This window comes from Gorilla gorilla, chromosome 4 (assembly GCF_029281585.2).
Source record: "Gorilla gorilla gorilla isolate KB3781 chromosome 4, NHGRI_mGorGor1-v2.1_pri, whole genome shotgun sequence".
Lineage (NCBI taxonomy): Eukaryota > Metazoa > Chordata > Mammalia > Primates > Hominidae > Gorilla > Gorilla gorilla.
In genome coordinates this window covers 22,469,671-22,489,587 of record NC_073228.2, presented here as the reverse complement: position 1 = coordinate 22,489,587, position 19,917 = coordinate 22,469,671, and the positions used below count along the sequence as shown (strand labels likewise).

The following is a 19,917-nucleotide window of genomic DNA, read 5'->3' as shown; positions in this document are numbered from 1 at the left end:
TGATCTGCCCTTTCCCCACTGGCCACCCCCACTGACCTGACTTTCCTCTTTCACTTAACTTCATTTGGGGGTGGAAAAGCCAGATGACAAGCATCATTTTTACTACCACTACTATTACTAGTAGCAATACTTCTACTATTACTATTACTACTTCCAGTACTACTACTACGCTTCTGTTTCTTTGTTCCTCTTATGCAGTAAGTGACCAGAGCCTATAGATTTTGCCTCTGCAAAATTCAAGCAGCTTATTTGTGAGCCAGATTGCTGTGGTCTCTACCTCTTATTTTTGGGTCTAGTGCTTAAACTCTGTACATAGGTAAGAAGACATGGGCCCTGACTTCAAAGGGCTTGCATTTTTAGTGGAAGACATGGATGAACAGATGGGTTCACTTAATCGGCATAGGAAGGTTCAGGGTACTGTGGCAACACAGAGGAAAGGTATTTATTGTATTGGGGACTTTCATGGAAGACTTCCTGGAGAAAAACATACTTGAGCTGAGTGTCGCAGTTGACTGGGGAAAACAGGTAATAACAATATTCTGAGGAAAATAAGAGCAAAGACCCGGAGGCATAAAACATCAAGGCATGAGAGTATGTGGGTTTATGCATGAGTGTGTGTGTAGCACAATTTCAAAACATCCTGATATTATTAGATCAGTTCATCTTGTTACATCTTTTTTTTTTTTTTCTGAAGCATGGATGTGGCATGATGTTCCTCTACTGAAAAACATAAATGGCTTCTCTTTTTACATCTGAAATTTGAAATATATTTGTTACAGTATTTTGATCTCTGACTCCAACCTCCTCCTCCAGGTTTCTCTCTCCACCACTTTTCAGTTTGTCCAGAGTAGAAAACTCAGAATTCTTTGAATATACCACAGTGCTTCTCCTTACAAAGATATTTCATCCTCATTTTACTTAGAATCCCCTTATTGTCTCTCCAAGTCTTGATTGTCAAAATCCCACCCATGGTCTTTTTAAACTTTGATTTTGGAAATATTTAAATACATAAAGAAGACATACAGTATAACAAACCCTCAGGTACCCTTAAATCCTACCAAAATCAAAGGGCCACTTCAAATACCACTTCGTATGTGAGACCATTTCTCAGTGTTGCTTGTCTTGCTTCTTCTCTCCTGCTTTCAGGGTGCAATGCTTGTATTGCACATCACACATACCCTCTGTTATTATGGAGTTGGGTTTTCATATCTCCTGATGCTTCGATGGCAGAATTGCGTCTTAATAAGTTTTGACCCTAGCAATGTGTACCCTGGGGAATGATTGACAATTTCAGCTCAAAGATAGAGATAACACAGTGAGGAGCTGGCTTGGAATTTAATTCTTACTAATCAGAAAGAACTGGTGGGTTGTGGGGGATGTGACAAGAGCCTGGGAGGAAAGTGACGTTGGCATCATAAAGTGAGAAATGGTAAAACAAGACAAACAAACAAACAAACACAAAACAACTTTACATAGACATATGGTAGACAAGGGCTACTTAACTGTGGCTGATTTCTCAGACACTTGTGAAACTTAAAAAAATATATGGATCCTGAAGCCTCACTCTATCAACTTAGCTGGTAACTACTGTCCCCAGTAGCTGAGAGACCTGGACAAAAGGGCATCAGCAGGGGACCCACCTGCATGGGTCCTTTTGGGGCAGTTTCACCCATAGGGATAGGATTGCAAGTGTGGCTTCAGTGACACAACTACAGTGTGAGATTTTAAGACTTTTTAGCACTTAGAGACTCTGTATGGCACCCAGCACGCCTGGAAGCCACACACACACACACACACACACGTGCGCGCGCAGAGAGAGAGAGAAGGGACCAGTGAGCCAATGTCTTTATTGGGTACAGGGCGTTATCCAGTTTCCTGCAGGGAGCTTTAATTGCTGGGTTTAAAGCAAGCAGGCACTAGTTCTAGGAGGTCACAGCGTGACTGAGAGGTGGTCACCTTACGTTTGTGGGCAAATGTCTGCATGGTCTGTTTAAAGGGAGTGGCAGGAAAGTAGGGAGGCCAGCCTGCTAGGCAGGAGAGATGTCTCTAAGTTTCATGTCTGGCCACTGGTTTGGAGCCACTCTGGTGGAGTGTGGTATTAGACACCGTGTCAAGAGTGACTGAGCCCTGCTTCTGATATGAGATAGTTTAACTTAGGTTTAAAAATGGATACTGAGGCAATGTAAAATTATAAGCACTCGCTACACTCAGTCCCAGAAATCCTGAGTCTATAGACCTGGAGAAGTTCCCATTGTCAGTGGGCACAAAGAGAGGTAGATTCAAGATTGATGAGATGTTTGAAAAATGTAATTCTAGCATAAATAACACGAAAGAGGGAGAATGGAGCACGGAATTTGAAGAAATAAGATGCCATCCAGGGAACATTCTGCTTAGCTCATATTTTAAAAATGTAAGCGTAAACATGGAAGGGACAAAAGAAAGTATTTATTGAGCACCTATATTATGCTACACCCTGCTAGGCTTCTCCACACACACTGTGTCAATCGAGTCTCTTAATGACCTGGGGAGATTGTACATCATCTCCAGTTTGCAGGTGTGGAAACTTAGTTTAAGATAAGAAACTTTCTCAACATTACGTCACTAAGTGGGACAGCTGGGATTTGAAATGATTCTTATTGATGCAGAGGTTTGTGCAATTTCCATTCCATTCTTGGTTGTTCATTTTGTTTGTTTGTTTTTTGAAGAGCTCTGTACAAATGTTCAAAACAGTTGAGAAAAGAATAACAAACATTCAGTCAACAAATATTTATGATGTGCAGGTGCTGGGCAAAATCATTGGCCATCATGGAACTTCTATTCTAGTGGAGAAAGGTAGATAAACAAGTAATAAATAAATGCAGAAGTAAATAAATAAATACAAAAATAAAATAATTCTAGATTGTGAGAAAAGTTTTGCGGGAAATGAGTGGAAGATGGTCGTGGAGATCTATTGTAGAGAGAGTGGACATTTTTCAGCTAAAATATCAAAGTTTCAGGGAAGCTGCTTTGAGCTCATATTGTGTTGCAGGCCGAGTGTAAGGTGCCAGAATGTGAAAGCAGGAATGTGTGGATAGTAATCCTTAGATTGTGTTCAGGAAGCTCTGGGAAGGTTCTATGAGGGAGGTTTTGAATTTGGAAGGTTGAGTTCTTGTCTGCAAGACAGCTAGAGCCCTCCAGGTAGAAGGAACAGTATGAGCAAAGGTAAGGTCTTAGGAGATTCATTCTGACTCTGAAATCAAACTGACTGCAGGTTTTAAAATGAGCTTTTCTGCTGGGCACAGTGGCTCACACCTGTAATCCCAGTAACAGCACTTTGGGAGGCTAAGGCGGGCGGATAACCTGAGGTCAGAAGTTTGAGATTAGCCTGGTCAACATGGCGAAACCACATCTCTACTAAAAATACAAAAATTAGGCGGGCAGGGTGGCACGTGCCTGTATTCCCAGTCGCAGCTACTCGGGAGGCTGAGGGCCATGAGAACTGCTTGAACGTGGGAAGCAGAGGTTTCGGTGAGCCTAGATAGCACCACTGCACTCCAGCCTGGGTGACAAAGCGAGACTCTGTCTCAAAAAAAAAAAAAAAAAAAAAAATGCCGGGCATGGTGGCTCATACCTATAATCACAGCACTTTGGGAGACCAAGGCAGGTGGATCACGAGGTCAGGAGTTCAAGACCAGCCTGACCAACATGGTGAAATCCCATCTGTACTAAAAATACAACAATTAGTTGGGCGTGATGGCGGGCGCCTGTAATCCCAGCTACTCAGGAGGCTGAGGCAGGAGAATCACACAAACCCGGGAGGCGGAGGTTGCAGTGAGCTGACATTGTGCCACTGTACTCCAGGCTGGGTGACAGAGCAAGATTCCATCTCAAAAAAAAAAAGAAAAAAAAAAAGAGGTTTTCAGCTTTTCTCCTCTAAACTTTCTGTAATTCCAGAGAGATTTGTCCTCAGTGTTTGGAATCTCAGTGATATATAAGAGCCAGTGGTTTTGGAAGATTGGAGGATGGCAGGGTCCCTGTTCACTTTTACATTGCTGTTGCAAAGCCAGCTTTCTTCCTGCACGCCTCTTCCCCTGCCCTGCTTTGTTCGTTGCTTTGCATATGATGGTTGCAATTTAATAACACTGAATGATACTTCACTGCTGGTTTTATTGCCAACTACCCTTGGAACGTAAGCCTAGATGCAAGTAGTAAGGAGAGGGCAGCCAAGGCCTCTAGATTGCCAGTTACTTGGCTGGAAATCCCATTCATATTGGGAAACAGATTTTTAAAATAAACTTGGCACTGGAAACACTGCCATCCTTTTGTGAAGCTGTGTCAATAATCATAAACTCTCATAGTCGTGCCCCCCAACCCTCGGCCAAGCTAACAAATATTTAGGCATCAGCATATCTTCACGATGCCACCTTCTGTTGACCGCGTGGGCTTCTCATGCTGTTTGGGTTGGCAGTGGAACATAATCTTCTGTTTTATGTAATGAGGAACATCAGAGGAGTGCTTTGTGCTTACCCTCTCAGAGTGTGTGCAAGACCTCTCGTGTACCCCATCATTTTCGGTGCAGTCAAAGCTAGCGAACATTTCTGTGGCCTGGTAAATATTTTCTAACTATTGGCAAGGCTTTTAAAATTTTTTTTTCCAGTGCCATTTTGCTCCAGGCCAGGATTATAATGACCCAGCTTTGCTTTGGTTTAAGATGAATTTTGCAAATATATGTGTGTGGTGGGACTACACTATTTTCAGAGAACACAGTCATGGGCGTAACAGGGTCTGATGCAATATAGTGCTGCATATGCCCAATCAGGCCAACGAGGCTTACCCTTTGCAGACTGTGCCAATAAGCAGTCGAGGCTTGTTGCGATCTGCAGAAATCTACAGAATTCTGTTTCTGAGAAGGCTTGTTGCTAGCATATGACATCATAGAAAGCCTTTTTTTTTCTGACATTTTTTCTGCTTTGCTTTAGAATATCAAAGGCAAAGACTGTTGAACATAGTTGGCCACTTAGCTTTATTATTCATAGTGCTCCCTCCCATGTTTTTTTTTTTTTTTTTAACAGTGTTCAATGTTAGCGTCAGGTGTTGGCTGCCTTCCTGGGGGAACAGATTGCTGTGAAGTAAACACAGCTGGAAACTGACCACATATTGTTTTTCTTTCTTTTAAGAAATGAAAGAGGCATTTATAGAAAAGCTGCAGAACATGGTACTGTCCAGATTTATAGATTTATTCCTCCAAGTCTGGTTAATGATTAATGTCACGCCTGGGTGTCCACATAGACCCACTTCCCTTCTCCCTTCCTGAAGCTGCAATTTCCTCGGAACAATGAGCTTGCAGAGGTTTGCTGCAATCCGAACTTGAGGAGGGGGTGGAGTCTGTTCAGTTCTGTTTCTCCTTGCCGAAGTGTGGTCTTTGGAGCTAAGTGAAGAATGACTTCTGTTAGGTTTTCCTCTGCTAGTCTTCCTTGCAGCCTCGAAAACCTCACCAGAGTCGCCTCTGCTGGTCTCTTACTGTGCTGCTCTGTCAGAGATGGGCAAGTAAGTGAACTGCAGAATGTTGCTGTGTGTGCTTGTGATTTGTATTTTATTTGATGTAAACGTGAAGGCAGAGTATTTTCTAACACGTAATTCAACTAGGTTTTGTGTCTCCTGGATCTATTTTTTTTTCTTGTTGTTCTGAGGAGCTGATATACTTGGAAATATTACGTTTAAGATATGCAGATGTCCAACTTATATACATAGTCAAGGGTTTAGAGTCTGGAGACAGGAGGCTGGCAATTTCAACTAGGAGGCAGTAAATTCAGGGTAAGAATGATGTTGATGTGGGGGGCTGTGGGGGTGGCTGGGTGTAACAGTGATCTGGGGAGAGAATCAAAGGCCTTCTCCTCCCACTTGGAAGACTTTACTATTATTTTGGTCTTTTATTCCTTTGGTCTCTGTGCTAAAAACTTTCTCTCTTTTTTACTGTTTCTTTGTATAGATGTTTTGGTGATTTAAGTTATGGTGTAATAATTAATTGCTGTTAAGAATTGCTACTAATTACTTGCTATATTAAGGTTTTCCAAAGGGGTTTTCTCAATAAATAGCTATTTCTCTTTACATCTATCTTGTAAGAACTGAGTTAGAGGTAAAGAAGAGAAAGATGTAGGAATTTAAGAGTAACTTCTGCTTTTGGTTTGCTTAAATGACAACTGGAGACCAGTTTTCATAGGCAAAATATATGTTACTTTAGTTTTTGTTTTTGTTGAGAGAACTGTAGTGTTGCCTTTTGGGATTACCTGAATTATCTGTCACCTGCACTGGAATTTGTATGTAGTTATCTGTATAGTTATCTAAACAAGTTGAATCTGTCATTCATTCCTCACTGAAGAATCTCATCGAAAGTAACATTCCCTGTCTGTTTGGCTGAGGTGCATGGATGGGAACTGTTGGAATTAGGCCATATATCTATTTGGATTCTCATAACTGGGTCCAGCACCTAGCATAGTTCCTGGTACATAGGAAAGCTCTATGCGATGTCAATAACTGACTAATTTAGTAACATCCTTAACAGCTGTTTGAGTTCCAAGAGCAGGAAAGTGAACGGTGAGTTTTGAACCTTATAAAATACATAAGTAAACCCAAATGAGGAGAGAATTGAGAAAGCCTCTTATTCTGAAGGTGGCCCTAAAAGGCTTTCTCTAGGCTGATTACTGCGAAGCATATTTTTTTCCTGGCTATATACAACTTGGCAGAATTGATCTGATTTTGGATTCTGAAGGAATAGAAAAATTTCATTATACATTATAGTGGGCTATAATGATGTGGCCAGTTCTCGTCATTAATTTTTTAAATGACTTTTAAAAAAATGAGACAGTACTGATTGTTTCCCTAAATGAATCTAATTAACAGCTACTTAAGGTATCTTAATGTTTTTTCATATATGTTATCTGCTTTGATTCTCATATCAGTCCAGTGAGATGAGTATGGATGTTACTTCCTCATTTTACAATTGAGAAAACTGAGAGTCAGACGAAAAGTGATTCTGGAAGTTGCGTGGTGCGTGGAAGAACCAGATGTCAGCTGGGTATTTTAAAACTCAAAATCCCGTGTACGTCTCACCTGCCCCCTCTCCAGTCATCTCTAAACGTCTTCTGTTGCAGGATAGTAGAAAGAACTCCCACCTGGGTGTCAGGAGACCTGGATTCTGATTCTGACTGGGTCATTGCTGACCTCTGTGATGTGGAGCAAGTCACTGAAGTCTTTGGATGTCATTTTTCTGCAAGGAGGTTATTTTAATTGATTTCTTAAGTTTCTTTGCAGCTTCAGGATCTATCCAGGGCCATATCCAGGGCTTGTGTTATCTCTGAGTGCTCATCTGCAATGTAGAGAAGAGGTGGGAAAGGAGGTAGGATTCTTTTTTTTTCTTTTTTTTTGAGACAGAGTCTCGCACTGTCGCCCAGGCTGGAGTGCAGTGGTGTGATCTCAGCTCACTGCAAGCTCTGCCTCCCGGGTTCACGCCATTCTCCTGCCTCAGCCTCCCCTGTAGCTGGGACTACAGGTGCCTGCCACCATGCCCGGCTAATTTATTGTATTTTTAGTAGAGACGGGGTTTCACCGTGTTGGCCAGGATGGTCTCCATCTCCTGACCTCGTGATTCGCCCGTCTTGGCCTCCCAAAGTGCTGGGACTACAGGCATGAGCCACCGTGCCTGGGCAGAAGGTAGCATTCTTTCCAGCCATTCTATGCAGCTCTCCCTTGGTTTCCCCTGCCAAGTGCAAAGAGACACAGGATCTCCATGGATGAGGAAAACCCCAGGCCCTTGTTTGCTCTGATCTGCTTCCTGAGCTGGCATTTCTCAGTCTGTTCTTTTTTACTCATCAACAAAAGTATTCGAGCCAAATTCTCTTGTAATTTCAGCCCAGGTATGATCAACATCAAGTTACCTTTCCATTTGGCCCAAGAAGAAGTTATAACCTCCTTGCATAAGCTCATCTGTTATCTTAATCCTTTCTGGAACAGGAAAAATGTAAATAAGTATTACTCTATCCCTCTCTTAAGTTTTTCAAATTACAGCAGGTGGTTGGGAAAAGGGGAGGGCAGAACAGCGGAAAAGCATTTTTTATTCTACTTCCATTGCTAACTTTGTAGTAGTTAACAGATTGATTTAGAAAATAGTGGGTTACTAAGATAAGGGTGACCACCCTTTACTAACACTAAAAAGAAAAAAAAAAGCTATAACCAAGTGTCAGCCATCACCATTATAGTGTAAAAGAAAAAAAAAAAAAAACAAAAAAAAAAAACAAGGCCAGGCATGGGGGCTCATGCCTGTAATCCCAGCACTTTGGGAGACCAAGGTCAGCGGATCACCTGAGGTCAGGAGTTCGAGACCAGCCTGGCCAACAGGGAGAAACCCCCGTCTCTACTAAAAATATAAAAATTAGCCGGGCATGGTGGTGCATGCCTGTAATCCCAGCTCCTCAGGAGGCTGAGGTAGGAGAATCGCTTGAATCCAGGAGGCAGAAGTTGCAGTGAGCTGAGATTGTGCCACTGTACTCCAGACTGGGTGACAGAGTGAGACTCTGTCTCAAAAAAAAAAAAAAAAAAGAAGTTGCAATGACAAATTCTCAGTGGGGAGAAAGGGCAGATCTTCCTAGGAAAAGAGAGTTGGCATTCTCATCCTGATGTTTGACCCCTGGACTAATGAAAAACCTCATTCATGACCACAGTCTGTATTTGAGAAGCTCTGTCCTGCCTGGTGCTTGGGTTCTTAACACTCACAGACTTCCTGGGTAGGAAGTGGCGCTTTGAATGGAGACATGAGAGCTGCCTGTGCAGGTCAGCTCTTTGCTTTGCCGCAGTCTCTTTCTCTGCTATCTTGCTATGATTTAGTCCTAAACTTTTTCCTTTTGTCTTTCCCCATAGGCAAGAAGCGAAACCCTGGCCTTAAAATTCCAAAAGAAGCATTTGAACAACCTCAGACCAGTTCCACGTAAGTTGACAAGATCATCATCTGAATCCAAATTCTTGTGCTTTCAGGTTCCTCCTGGGGGTTTATTTTTGGACTGGTGAGCAATGCCTTGACTTTAGAAGAGCCCTTTAAGGGGGAAGCCATTTGCTCACTGTTCTGAGACCTGAAATAATCGTCTTATCAGTCAGTTACGTTGAATGGGTGGTTTTGAACTCAGTGTCTTAAGTTATTGGTTGAGTAGGAAGTGAATGTCACATATATTTGGCAGATGGGGCTCTATGTAAGGCCAGAAAGGCCCCTGGATGTGAACTTCCTTGCCTTTTCCCTGTAGATTGGAGCAAACAGGCAAATGCCTGTGAAAGCCACTACTATAAAACTTGGGTTGAGATGGAAAGATGGTATTTGGTGAGGACCCACATCCTGACACTTAAATTCTGTCCCATATAAACAGAAGGAAGAATGAGGTAAAGGAACACTTTTTTATTAGCTGAGGTTTTGGCCCAAATCCCTAAGTCAGCTCAAGTCCTAGTGAAGGACGTCGTGTAAATGACATCCTCTCTGTGAGGATGTCTCCTTCTTGTTTTTTTTTTTTTTTTTTTTTTTTTATCTGTCTCTGTGTGGTGGGAACGGTACTTCCTGTCCAGCTGGAGGTACAACCACCTACCAAGGCATCTGCATGAGAGGAATGGAAATTCCAAGGAAACTCACAATAGAGGTGTTAGAGAGACAGGGCAAGGGCAAAGAGAGGGCATCCTAATGGAAAAGTGAGTTGGTAAGGCTTTTGTTCATGTCTACAAAAGTGCCTCCCTTTGTGATGGGTTTTGATCTTAGCTGTGATCTGCTATCAGGAAGTGCACCCCCTAGTGTTGGAATGTGTTCTTAAATGGGATCGTGTCTGCTGTAAGACTTTGTTAAAGCCACTGGTCCTTGCATTGCATGAAGCAGTATACAGACACTTTCCACTGGAGAATTTTTAAGGACAAAGTAGGGTTGAGGGCTACTCTTCAGGGTTCTGGACTGTAGCTCAAGAGTCTAAACTCAAGATAGAATGTTCCTTTCATTAGAATCTGCAGGAGGAAGATCCGTCTTCCCACACTTGCTGTCAAGATTGTTTTTTTTTCTTTTTCTTTTTGGTCTCTCTGAGCAATTTCTTTTTCTCGTAGACCTGTGAACTGTGTAATTACTATTGTTTCCTCTCTGACTGGTTTCTCAAGAGCTTACAGTCAAATATGTGGCCTACTTTTACTACCTGTATAGGAATTTATGGGATATACTTTTAAAACTTTTTATTTTGAAATAATTGTAGATTAACAGGAGGTTGCAAAGAAACGTACAGGGAAGTCCCATAGATCCCTTTCCCCAGGCCATGCCAAACTCCCCCCCATCCGAAGTTAACATCTTACACAACTATAATACATTATCAAGATCAAGAATGTGGCAGTAGTGCAAATCATAGAACTTAATTTTGCCAGCTATGCAAGTATTCATTTGTGTGTGTGTGTGTGTGTGCACGTGTAGCTCTATAAAGTTTATCACATGTGTAAGTCTTGCATAAGTACTATTATAATCAAGATACTTCACTACAGCAACATTACAAGACTCTTTTATGTTACCCTCTTATAATCAAACCCACCTCTTCTCCCCATCTCCGTCCTTAATCCCTGGCAACCACTAATCTGTTCTCCTTTGCCATTTTGTTATTTCATGTTGTTATATAAACAAAATCATGCATCTCTTTTTGAGGTTTTTTTTTGTTCAATGTAATTTTATTGAGGTTCATGTAAATAATTGCATGTATTGATAGTTTGTTCCATTTTATTGCTAAGTACCCATCCATGGTATGGTTATACCACAGTTGGTTCAACACCTTAGCCTTTGAAGGAGATATGGGTAGTTTTCCATTTTTGGCTATTATGAATAAAGCTGTTATGAGCATTTATGCATAAGTTCCTGCATGAGAATAGGTCTTTATTTCTCTGGGGTGTAAGCCCAATAGTGCAATTGCTGGGTTATATGGTAAGCCCATCTTTAGTTTTGAAAGAACTGCTGAACTATTGGCCAGAGTAATTGTACCATTTTATGTTCTCAGCAATAATGTCCAAATAATCCAGTTTTTCTGGATCTCCGCCAGCAATTGGTATTATCAGTGTTTTTCATTGTAGCTATTCTGATGTGTAGTGACATATATGTAGTTTTTTTGTTTTTTTTTTGTTTTTTTAGAGACGGAGTTTCGCTCTTGTTGCCCAGGCTGCAGTGCAATGGCGTGATCTCGGCTCACTGCAACCTCTGCCCCCTGGTTTCAGGTGATTCTCCTGCCTCAGCTTCCCCAGTAGCTGGGATTATAGGTGCCTGCCACCATGCCCAGCTGATTTTTTTTTTCTTTTTTTAGTAGAGACGGGGTTTCACCATATTGGCCAGGCTGGTCTGCTGATCTCAAACTCCTGATCTTAGATGATCCATCTGCCTTGGCCTCCCAAAGTGCTGGGATTACAGGCGTGAGCCACCGTGCCCAGCCTATATGTAGTTTTAATTTACAATTTCTCTAGTGGCTAATAATGTAGAATATGTTTTTAGGTGTTTATTTTCCATCTATATATTTTTGGTGAAATGTCTGTGCATATCTTTTGCCCATTGTCTAATTAGATTCTTTTTATTGTTTACTTTTGAGAGTTATTTGTATATTCTGGACACGAGGACTTTGTCCGATATATATGTGATATGAAAATATTTTTCCCAGTTTGTAATTTGTCTTTTTATGCTTTTAGCAGGGTCTTTCACAGAGCAAAAGTCTGTTCAACTTATCAATTATTACTTTTACAGATCATGCTTTTGATAATAAGTCTAAGAACACTTTGCCTAGTCCTAGATCTGTCTAGAAGTTTTGTAGTTTTGCATTTTGCATTTAAGCCCATGGTCCATTTTGAGTTAATTTTTGTTCAAGGTATGAGTTTAGGTTGAGCTTTATTTTTTTGGCCAGTGGGTTACCAATTATTCTAGCACCATTTGTTGAAAAGGCTATCCCTCCTCCATCGAATTGCTTCTGCTCCTTTGTCAATACCAATTGGGCGTATTTGTTTGAAGTTATTTCTGCATTGTTTATTCTGTTCCACTGATTTGTCTCTCCCTCTGCCAGTATGACATTGTCTTGATTACCACAGCTGTAGAGTAAGTCATAACAGGGAAACATGATTCCTCTCACTCTGTTCTCTTTCAGAACTATGTTGACTATTCTAAAGGCCTTTCTCTTTTCATGTAAGTTTTAGAATAAGCTTGTCTATGTCCACAGAGAAACTTACTGAGATTTTAGTAGGAATTGTGTTTAAGCTATAGATCAATTTAGGGCAAATTGACATTTTTACTACATTGGTTCTTCCAATCTGCAAACATGGTATATTTCTTCAACTTTAAAAATTTTATTTCTTTCATCAGCATTTTTATAATACGATTCCTCTATATTAGATTTTGTTAAAATTTATACCTAAGTTTTTTTTGGAGCAAATTTTAAGTGGAATTTGATTTGTGAACTTGGTTTTCACTTGTTCATTGTCAGTATATAGAAATGCAATAGATTTTTTCTGTATTGATCTTGAATTCTGTGGATTCTGCAACTGGTGTTCTATTCTGTGACTTTACTAAAATCACTTATTAGTTCTAGAAGCTTGTCATCGAATTGTTAGGGTTTTCTATATAAACAGTCATGGCATCTGTAAATGGAGACTGTTTTATTTTTTCTTTTCCAATCTTTACTTTGATTTTTACTTTCATTTTCTTGCCTTATTGAAGTGGCAAGAATGTCCAGTCCTAGGTTAATAAAGTTGATAAGAGCAGGCAAACTTGCTTTGTTCCTCATCTTAGAGGGAAAGCATTTAGTCTTTCACTATTAAGTATGAAGCGAACTGTAGGTTTTTTGTAGATGTTACTTATGAGGTTGAAAAGGTTCCCAACTATATAAAACCTCTCAGTATACTGAGAAGTTCTTTTTGATTGTTTGTTTTTGTTTTTTTGAGACAGGGTCTCACTCTGTCACCCAGGCTGGAGTGCAGAGGTGTGATCATGGCTCACTGCAGTCTCAGCCTCCCCTGGCTCAAGTGATCCTCCCATCTCAGCCCCCAAAGTAGGTGGAACTACAGGTACATGCCACCACACGCGGCTAATTTTTTTTTGTATTTTGTAGAGATGGGGTTTTGCCACGTTGCCCAGGCTGGTCTTGAACTCATGGGCTCAAGCAATTTGCCTGCCTTGGCCCTCTCAAAGTGCGGGGATTACAGGCGCGAGCCAACGTGCCCTGCCTGAGAACTTTTATTATGAATGGGTATTGAATTTTGTTGAATGCTTTCTCTGCATCAATTGATATGATCATAAGATTTTTCTTCTTTGATCTGTCGATATGTAGATTATGTTGATTCATTTTTATGTACTCAGCTAGCCTTGCATACCCCAAATGAATCCCAGTTAGTTATGGTATATATATTTTTGTGCATTGTTGGATTCGATTTGCTAAAATTTAGTTGAGGATTTTTGTTTCTAGGCTTTTGGGAGATGTTGGTCTGTGGTGGTTTATTTATTATTTCTCTTGTGCTATTATTTTCTAGTTTTAGTATTAAGGTAATAATGGCTTAATAAAAATGAATTGGTAAGTGTTGCTTCTATTTTTTGGTGGACATTGTATAAAATTGGTGCTAATTCTTTGGATGTTTGCTAAAATTCTCCAGTGAAAGAAAATGAGCCTGGATTTTTTTTTTCTGGGACTTTTTAATCACAATCTCAATTTCTTTAATAGTTATAGGACTATTCAGATTATCTGTTTTATCATGGCTGAGTTTTGGTAGTATGTGGTTTTGAGGAGTTGGTCCATTTCTTCCAAGTTGTCACATTTATGAGAGTAAAATTGTTCATAGTGTTTCCTGCCTATCCTTTAAATGGCTGCACAATCTGTTGTGACATCCTTTTTTTTTTTCCCTGATACTGATAATTTGTGTCTTCTTTTGTTAAATTTGTCAATTTTGCTTGAGGTTTATCAACTTTATTGATTTTTTTTCTTCTGAAGAACCAGCTTTGTTTTATTTTCCTATTTTTCAATTTTATTGCTTTCTGCTTTTATTTTTGCTATTTCCTTTGGGATTTATTCTTACATCAACCTGCCAGGAGTCTTACATCCCTTCCCCTTACAATTTTTATTCTTTACTTTTTATATTAGTTTACATTATAGCATAAATTATATGTTAATTTTATAAATTTTATGAATTTTGGAAGGCTACCATAAACCCTTTCTTGGTATAAACAAGGATAAAAGCAGTTTATATTTTCCCTTGTATGGTATTAATAAGGTATACTGTGAATATACTTATCTGTTTCACTGTGTGAAGCAAAAAGTATCACTTCATTATTGTAGAGTATACCGCTGTAGCTCAAAGAGTCTCCTTGTTATTACTTTAATGCCAAGGCTTAAATTTGTACTCCTAAAGAAGTACTTCCCACATTTTGTGTTTTTCTTGGCAATTTTTGAAGGCTGGCTTGGTGATTTCTTCCCATTCATACCCTGCCTCCTTCTGCTGCGCTTCACAAAAATAAATAGGCCTTGACAAAGCTCCATTCTCCCGAGTTCAACGTGTGTGGCTCCTCTGTTTGAGCTCTTTCTTTGAGCTACCGATGCCAGTGTGAGCTGTCCCTTCCCTTGATTGGTAGTGACCAATTCTAAATCAGTTTGATACTAGTTCATATTATTTCATTTAACCACCACAAGAAACTCAGAGGCAGTGTTTGTTACTCTCACTTGACATGTGAACAAACAGAACGATGCAACGGTCAGGTGCATTGCTCCAAGCTGTTGAGCATAGCTTCATGGGTAAGAGTTCAGGGTCTGGAGCCGGAACACTTAGGTTTATATTTGGGATCTAAACTTCACTAGTTGAGTATCTTAGGCAAAATACCTAACTGCGCTAAGCCTTAGTTTCCCTTTCTAAAAATACAAAAAATTAGCTGGGCATGGTGGCGGGCACCTGTAATCCCAGCTTCTTGGGAGGCTGAGACAGGAGAAGCGCTTGAACCCAGGAGGGAGAGGTTGCAATGAGCCGAGATCGTGCCATTGCACTCCAGCCTAGATGACAGAGTGAGACTCCATCTCAAAAAACAAACAAACAAACAAAACTCAGGAATAACAGTGATGTTGCTGTCATGAGGATTAGATGTCATAATCCATATGAGTGTCTAGTGTTGTGCCTGGTACATTGCAATTGCTCAATGAAAGGTAACTCCAAGTTAGTATTATCACACAGCTTCTCAGTGGAAGAACTGGCATATAAGCTCAGGAATCTCTGACTCTCAATTATGTACTCTTAGCCACACATCAGACTGGTAGAGGCTGTGAGCAAACAGTTTACGGCTAGTGAAATGAGAGGTAGTATCCTTTACAGCATACTGTGCATGAGAAGCCATAATGGTGCAGCTCTGGGTTCGAATCTCATTGTCTTTGTAAGTGTTTTTTTTTTTTTTTTTTTTTTGAGACAGAGTCTCACTGTGTTGCCCAGGCTGGAGTGCAGTGGTATGATCTTGGCTCACCACAACCTCTGCCTCTTGGGTCCAAGCGATTCTCCTGCCTCAGCCTCCCAAGTAGCTGGGACTACAGGCACCCGCCACCATGCCCAGCTAAGTTTGTATTTCTAGTAGAGATGGGGTTTCACTATGTTGGCCAGGCTGGTCTCGAACTCCTGATGTCGTGATCCACCCGCCTCAGCCTCCCGAAGTGTTGGGATTACAGGCGTGAGCCACTGCGCCCGGCCTGAGTGTTCTTAAATTATTTAGTCACTTTCAATATTAATTGTTGAAAGAGGTATTAATGAGGTATTATACCTTGATTTCAATTCATACCCTATTCTATTTCAATAGAGGTAATAACACCTCTGAGAGTTGTAAAAATTAAGGAAGCTATTTTATGTAAATGGTCTCACGCAGTCTGTTGCCCAAATAGGTGCTTAATAAATATTTCTGAATCAATGAATAGTAATTGCGATAGTAACCAGTGAACCGATTCCTCATGTAAAATTATAAATGAATAATTATCGTACTAAACCGAAGCTGGTTGTTCATATAAAAAAATGAATACTAGGTGACCTTTGGAAGACCTTTGGTCTTCCAGGGGAAGAATTTTTGTAATAAGCTTGGTTCTTTCCCCAGAGGACTAAAATATTGAAAAAGTGACAGAGAACATCCACCCACAGTATAAACTTCCTGCAGAATCGCCATGCCCCTGGCAAACTAATATGCCCAGCCCTGGAGAGAACACAGTGTCAACTAATCCAATCTGATTTGTCAGTCTTGGCCCCATCATTTGATATTTTTGGCCCACTTGATGAGCCCAAGGGCCTGCGGCACAGGCAAATTGATTATTTTCATTAGAGGAGGCCTGGGTATTGGGAGCAAGTTCCTTGTATTCAATCTGCCTCGATGGGAATCACGAGAGCAGGTAAAAAGCTCTTAGCCCAGTTTTTCATAGTTCCTTCTCTTCTTCCTCTTTCTCCTCCTTAAATCAAGGCTGAGATTCGGGTGACTTGAGTTTTATTTTCAGCTCCGTTGATGACCGTATGGCTTCAGAAAATCACCCAGCTTTTCTGGGTTTCATTTTTCTTAATCTGGAAAATGGCACCAGACCCTTCTATTAGGTTCAGGGGTAATGCAAAGTTAGTATAGAGCCAAGGTCAGCAAACCTTTTTTGTAAAAGGCCGGATACTAAATATTTTAGGCTACATGGGCCACAGAGGATGCCGTTGTTTATTTTTTGTTTTTTTACAAGCATTTAAATTTGGAAAAGTCATTCTTAGCTGGACCACAGGCTGTAATTTGCTGAGCCCTGGTATATATATAAAATATAAGAATGTTAGACTTGGAAGAACTCGTTTTTCGATAACCTCATTGGATGGCAAAAAAAAAAAACAGTCGCAGCCCCAGATAATTAGTGACCTTTCTGTTGCTTCATATTTTTAAAAAGTCAGGGTGGTGGGTGACGCCTGTAACTCCAGCACTTTGGGAGGCCATGGCAAGCGGATCACTTGAGGTTAGGAGTTTGGGACCAGCCTGGCCAACATGGCAAACACTGTCTCTACTACAAGTACAATGATTAGCCGGGTGTGGTGCCTGTAATCCCAGCTACTTGGGAGGCTGAGGCAGGAGAATTGCTTGAACCCAGTAAGGCAGAGGTTGCAGTGAGCCGAGATCGTGCCACTGCACTCCAGCCTGGGCGACAGGGTGAGACTCTGTCTTAAAAAAAAAAAAAAAAAATCAGGGTGTTGAATAATTGCAAAGGATTTTTGTTGTTTATATTAGTCACATGTTTCAAGTCATATTTGCCTTTATTTCAAAGTTCCATTACAAATTAGTACAAGCAAATTTTGACAACTGAGGAAAAATAGCTTTGGAAATCTTGAGAAAGAGGAATTAGAATTTTAGAAATTTGATTCTTCCAGAAACCTTTTCTGAAGAAAAATTCCCTGCTCAGAAACACAAGATATATAAACACATCACTGCTGTTTGTGGGGCATGTGTGTGTGTTTTGTTTTGTATTGTTTTTTTCTCTCTCTCCCTCTCAGTCCCCAGTTTTAAGTTAGTATAAAAAACTTTAAGTATTCTATGTATTCCAAAAGGATTTTGAGGTGAGAGAAGGCTTGCCATTAAAATCTTAGAGTCATGTTTATATCTGTATTTGTATTTCTCTTTTTTTGTTGTTTTGTTTTTTGAGACTGAGTCTCGCTCTTGTCACCCAGGCTGGAGTGCAGTGGCACGATCTTGGCTCACTTCAACCTCTGCCTCCTGGGTTCAAGCGATTCTCCTGCCTCAGCCTCCCGAGTAGCTGGGATCACAGGTGTCCGCCACCACGCCCGGCTAATTTTTGTATTTTTAGTAGAGATGAGGTTTCACCATGTTGGCCAGGCTGGTTTCGAACTCCTGACCTCAGGTGATCCGCCCACCTCGGCCTCCCAAAGTGCTGGGATTGCAGGCGTGAGCCACTGCGCCCCCGCCCATATTCCTACTTTTAAATTTTATTTATGTATTCAATTTCAGCAAAAGGGTTAGAATCATAATACCTGAGAGTTAGAAAAAATCCTCATTGGCAAAGGTTTCTTTTCTCTCTCACTTTCATCTTTCCATTTTCCTTTGCCTTTTTCTGGCATGGAATGTGCTTCCAGAGAGACATGAGTCTTTACCTGTCTGCTCACCCTCTTTCCCTCTTTTCTGGCAGCACCAGGATTCTTTCGTCTTTAGCCTCTAGTTGTTCTTTTTGTTTGATCACATTAACAATTTGTTTCTCGGCATTTGCTTTTTTTTTTTTTTTTTTTTAATACAGAGTCTCACTCTGTCACCCAGGCTGGAGTGTAATGGCACAATCTCGGCTCACTGCAACCTCCGCCTCCCGGGTTCAAGCGATTCTCCTGCCTCAGCCTACCAAGTAGCTGGGATTACAGGCATGCGCCACAATGCCCAGCTAATTTTTGTGTTTTTAGTAGAGATGGGGTTTCACCACGTTGGCCAGGCTGGTCTCGAACTCCTGACCTCAGGTGATCCACCTGCCTCAGCCTCCCAAAGTGCTGGGATTACAGCTGTGAGCCACCGTGCCAGGCCAGCATTTGCTATGTTTATTGTACTACTGTTGGTACATTTCTTTCAGGAAAATGCCTTTCTCATCTCCTAGTTGTGTGCACAGCCAGAGCCAAACATTTTTCTCTTAAGTAGATTGATACCACCTGAGAGATCATTGAAGTGGTAGAAATAAATACTCAGGAAGTGACTATAGAAACAAAATCAGCAAACCTCTGGCTCCTAAGAAGACCCCAGAATTGTATATGTGCTGTGCACAGAAGAAATATTGCTGGGCTTGATAAGACAGCCTGGTAGAGTAGAGAGGATGCAGAACTGGATATCAGGAGACCTGGGGCAGCTGTGGGCTGGGAGGAGTCACTTTACTTCTCTGGACCTTCTGTCCATCTATAAAAGAAGGGATGAGATTTGAAATTCTTATGTTCTATGAATTTTGTGAGTTAACAGAATATATGCCATTACTATTTGTTTCTTAAAACAATTGTGAGACATGTGGTGAAATAATTACATATATTGGTGCTCTTGGGTGAAAGAAAAAGCTTGAGACTTACTGCTGTAGCACAATGACCTATATCAGCGGTCCCCAACCTTTTTGGCACCAGGGACTGGTTTTTTGAAAGACAGTTTTTCCGTGAACTGGGTGGGGGGATGATTTCGGGATGATTCAAGCACATTACATTTATTGTGCACTTTATTTCTATTATTATGACATTGTAATACATCATGAAATAATTATACAACTCTCCGTAATGTAGAATCAGTGGGAGCCTTGAGCTTGTTATCCTGCAACTAGATGGCCCCATCTGGGGATGATGGGAGACAGCGACAGATCATCAGGCATTAGATTCTCATAAGGAGTGCGCAACATATATCCCTTGTATACACAGTTCACAGTAGGGTTTGTGCTCCTATGAGAATCTAATGCCACTGCTGATCTGACAGGAGATGGAGCTCAAGTGGTAATGTGAGCGATGGGGAGCTACTGTAAGTACAGGTGAAGCTTCTCTCCTTCACCCACCACTCATCTCCTGCTGACTGGTGTTAGTCCATGGCTTGGGGGTTGGGCACCCTAATCTATATAATAGCACATGTATAGCTCATACGAATTAGATATTTACTGTATGCCAAACATTCAGCTAAGCATTTTACTTGTATTGTCTCTTTTAATACTCACTCCTGCTTCACAATATAGGTATATTAATATCCCCATGTTAAAGGAGAAAGGGAGCCCCAAAGAGATTAAGTGATTTAAACCCAAATGTAATTTATTTCAAATCCCCTCTTATTCACACTCATAGGCTGCTTTAGTTTACTCGTGAACTTCCACTTTCTTCTTAAGGAAAAAATATCCTCAGTGGTGTGTGATTTGGGAAGGACATAATTGACTCAAT

At 40.8% G+C, this 19,917-nt stretch overlaps 1 protein-coding gene across 3 annotated transcripts in view; it reads left to right on the top strand.

The window, feature by feature from the left end:
* The window catches only part of MAP2K6 (mitogen-activated protein kinase kinase 6), a 140,872-nt gene that overhangs the window by 83,851 nt on the left and 37,104 nt on the right, over positions 1-19,917 (top strand). The window contains exons 1-3 of one of the 3 annotated variants that reach the window (XM_063706132.1): positions 5,184-5,526; positions 7,131-7,256; positions 8,893-8,959. In XM_063706132.1, coding sequence (XP_063562202.1) covers positions 7,208-7,256; positions 8,893-8,959 — 116 coding nt within the window. In that variant the 5' untranslated portion in view covers positions 5,184-5,526; positions 7,131-7,207. Of the gene's footprint in view, positions 1-5,183; positions 5,527-7,130; positions 7,257-8,892; positions 8,960-19,917 lie in introns of those variants that run through there. The other 2 variants (XM_019028396.4, XM_055386521.2) reach the window with 2 other exon arrangements.